We start from the raw sequence: 3,388 nt of genomic DNA on the forward strand, positions 1-3,388 counted from the left end.
GGGTGAAGTGGTGCTGTCTTGGTTTTAGCAATTCCCTACCAAACTACCAAATTTCTTATTATTGAGTTCTGAATTGCCCAAGACTGTGAGCCCACTCGATTGATACTTCTGACATTGGAAACAATTCGACAAACAGTCGTCAGGTGGGGCTCAGAAATGGAAATGAAATCATATACCTATGATGCCTCAGATAGAAAAAAAATCTTGTCTGTTAATTTCATGGTTATGAATTTTCTTCATGATACTAGTCAATTTGTAATAGACATGTTCATTCAACTTTCATACTTACTCTTTTCATCTATGAAACTAGTGACTTTATCATTGTCACATGTACTTCTCGTTTGATTCTAAAATATTATTGAAATATTGTTTAAGGGGCAGTATGCAAAAGTTTGATTATCAAAAACGTCATGTGATGTGAAATATGTTGAGAAACAGCAGTTTTTAGAATGTCGGCTTTCACTACGTCATGACAACATCCCAAAAACCGGGACAAAGTTGCGCAGGTGTGATGTTATAAGATTCAGCTTACCGACTGTGTATCTGATTTGGTTCCTGCACCAGTATCAATAGATTTAGCTCTATATCTCTTTTTCTTAATCTCTAAAGCTTCTTTCACCTAGAAATACATAATTTATCAATTCGTCCATTTAAAACACATTAGTCATGAATGATTCTAGGGGTTTTTTTTTATCTATGTTTAAGTGGTTCAAGGACCCCCCCCCCCCCCCCCCCCCCCCTCTCATTACAGCACCGAAAGCAAGTTTTTCGGGCAAAAATCTCATGATTAGGTTAGAAATTCGGGCAATCTCAGATATTTCGCCCCTCTCGGACGCAAAACTGGCCCTGCCACTGATCCAACAATACCTAAAGTTTAAGGGGTATGTGTGTGCTAATATTGAAACTATTTATTATTATTTTTCTAATGGGGTCAGGAAAGCTAATAATAGCCCAGGCATATAATTTGGCGAAACAATCTGACTACTTCATAGAAATAAGGTTACATCTGACGAACTAGACAAAGATATTAAGAAGATTAAAATGTAGTTACCTCCAGAAATTTATATAAACTACAACAGTCAGTAGAAGACAAAATATTGAAATGGCACATCCAATAGCTGAAATGATACTCAGTGCTTCTCTGTGTTTTATTGGCTAAAATATAATAATATAATCTATTTAGTCATACATTAGTGATTGTTTATTATTTTTCGACGCCCAAGGCTTATATATAGTAAATTGTTCTACTCAGCACTAGTTAAGATGTTTTTCCAAACCAATATTGAAATATATAAAATATTCTTCAATCATCAGCGGCAGAGCCAAAGAGGGGGCACCGCAGACCCGAAAGAAAGTTTATTTTAAACTTGGCTCCGTCACTGTCAATCGCTAGCACCACTGTGCCTTAGAGTGGAACTTAAATTCAATAAAGTTAGATCTTTTTCTATTTTAATAATCTCACCGTTTTACCAGGGCTCATCAGTATAGCAAAGTTAGTTAAGTGATCACATTTACAGATGGTAACATTAGGATTTGATGTGGATTCTGTCTTACAACCTTCAGTTGACCACCGTCCTCTCTTATCATATCTATAATAAAACATTATTTATATAAAATGAAGACCCAATTTGGTTTTTAAGTATTACAGGAATCACAGAAAACAGACGGGAATTAATGGTGCAAAATGAATCTATAAGTCTTCTTGATATATTGTAAAGACTTTTTGAAACTTTTTTGAAACCATTTAAACCTGTTCATATGGCAGCAATCGAACCTTCTCTTTAACAAAAAATAAAACAAATGGCATTACTTACGGAGCTTTCAGATCTAGAAACACACAAGTAGGAGATGAATAATTATCCTAGAAATATAAAATTAAAATGTAAAAGTAGCATATATATATATACCTAATCAAAATGCACTAGATAATTAAAGGCAAAATGCAGAAAAAATCAAACAATAATGTTAATGGATCATTGAAAATAAAACGAAATGACCAATGATCATCCCATCTCCTATCGCTATTCGACTGACCAATTTTACTTTAGTCTCAGAAACGGGAATTTATTTAGCTAATCAGTTAAAGAGTTCACAGTTCGCCGTCGAAATTTTAGCCTTCAAATATATGTCTAGAATTATCCGCGTTTGAATTTTAAAATGACAACTCGAAATGGATAATCTGTCTCTTTAAACTCTAACTGATAAATGTTGAAAACTAAGTTCTATAGGTGGATCTAGTTTGCCTGTTGGTGGTGGATTTATTGACAAGGCTAATATTTTACTGTTGATATCTACTGTTATATTGTTTTGACTGTCCATGGTTTCTCTGGAATGAAAATGTACTCCAAGTAAACAAGTTGGAATATATTCATGCCAAGCACTATACTATGGTGGAGCGTTGTTTTTATGACAAATGACTAACATTGTATATACTTTGATTCTTGTAATTAAGCCTATAGTTATTAACAAAACCAAATGCAACCATTGTGAATCTCTCCATAATAAAATAATGAAACATACCCAGGATACAGAATCTTGCCTTCAACAATTTTCGAAATGTCATTATAAAATACGGCATTATAACCAATATCTTTGTTATCTAAATAGAAAATGAGATATAACAATCAGAATAATATATGAGTTTACACAGAAGACATCATGTCTTGAAGAGTTGTTTAACTCGTGGTACCCAATTAGTAAGAAGACGAAAGAATACAGATACAGAATACTAAATTTTGATCCAAATCAAGTAGCGAATATACAAATATTCATGAGATAACTAATATGATATAATTATACCTTTATAATAGTTCATAAGCGTATCTTTCTTTACTAAAGCTTTATTAGATGAGGATTTCAACCATTCTGGATAAGTTGATGCAGCTGGTTTGGGAAATTCAATATCAGTCAAACTAGAAGACCTCCCGATTTCAATTACTGTAACAAAGAGATCGTATATTTATCAAAAAGATGTTAGTTTTTTTTATATAGGCTTTCAAGATTCACACGGCGTCTTAGAATCCTAAAATTGTCCTTCCATTAGTTTTAAATAAGAAACTTTTACTCACCCATTTTATCTGTAGAAACTGTTATGTGTTCGCTGTTTTCCAACCTAGAACTGGACAGTTTTGTCATAGCATCGATAGTGTCGATTATTACAGCTATTCCACTCTTACCCTGGATAACAACAGTGATATTACAACATGAGTAAACCAATTTTAGATGAGATTTTGAGTAACGGAATTGTCATGATTGAACTGATTTTATTACTCAAGTGCAGAAAAATTAATGTTTGTCAGTATTACCTGTTCAGCTAAAGTTATCCAGAGGGCATCATCAGTATCTAATATGTTACTTGCAAAATGAGCTAAATTCTAGATGAATACAG

General features: G+C 33.1%; 1 protein-coding gene across 1 annotated transcript in view; it reads right to left on the minus strand.

Moving 5' to 3' along the window:
- Positions 1-272: 272 nt before the first annotated feature.
- The window catches only part of LOTGIDRAFT_154494 (hypothetical protein), a gene marked incomplete at both ends in the record, with an annotated part of 4,373 nt that continues 1,257 nt past the window's right edge, over positions 273-3,388 (minus strand). The window contains 7 exons of the mRNA XM_009062161.1: positions 273-347; positions 533-619; positions 1,463-1,589; positions 1,815-1,861; positions 2,200-2,326; positions 2,521-2,599; positions 2,800-2,937. Coding sequence (XP_009060409.1) covers positions 273-347; positions 533-619; positions 1,463-1,589; positions 1,815-1,861; positions 2,200-2,326; positions 2,521-2,599; positions 2,800-2,937 — 680 coding nt within the window. The remainder of the gene's footprint in view (positions 348-532; positions 620-1,462; positions 1,590-1,814; positions 1,862-2,199; positions 2,327-2,520; positions 2,600-2,799; positions 2,938-3,388) is intronic.

The sequence above is a fragment of the Lottia gigantea genome (genome assembly GCF_000327385.1).
Source record: "Lottia gigantea unplaced genomic scaffold LOTGIsca_5, whole genome shotgun sequence".
In the NCBI taxonomy this organism is placed as follows: Eukaryota; Metazoa; Mollusca; class Gastropoda; family Lottiidae; genus Lottia; species Lottia gigantea.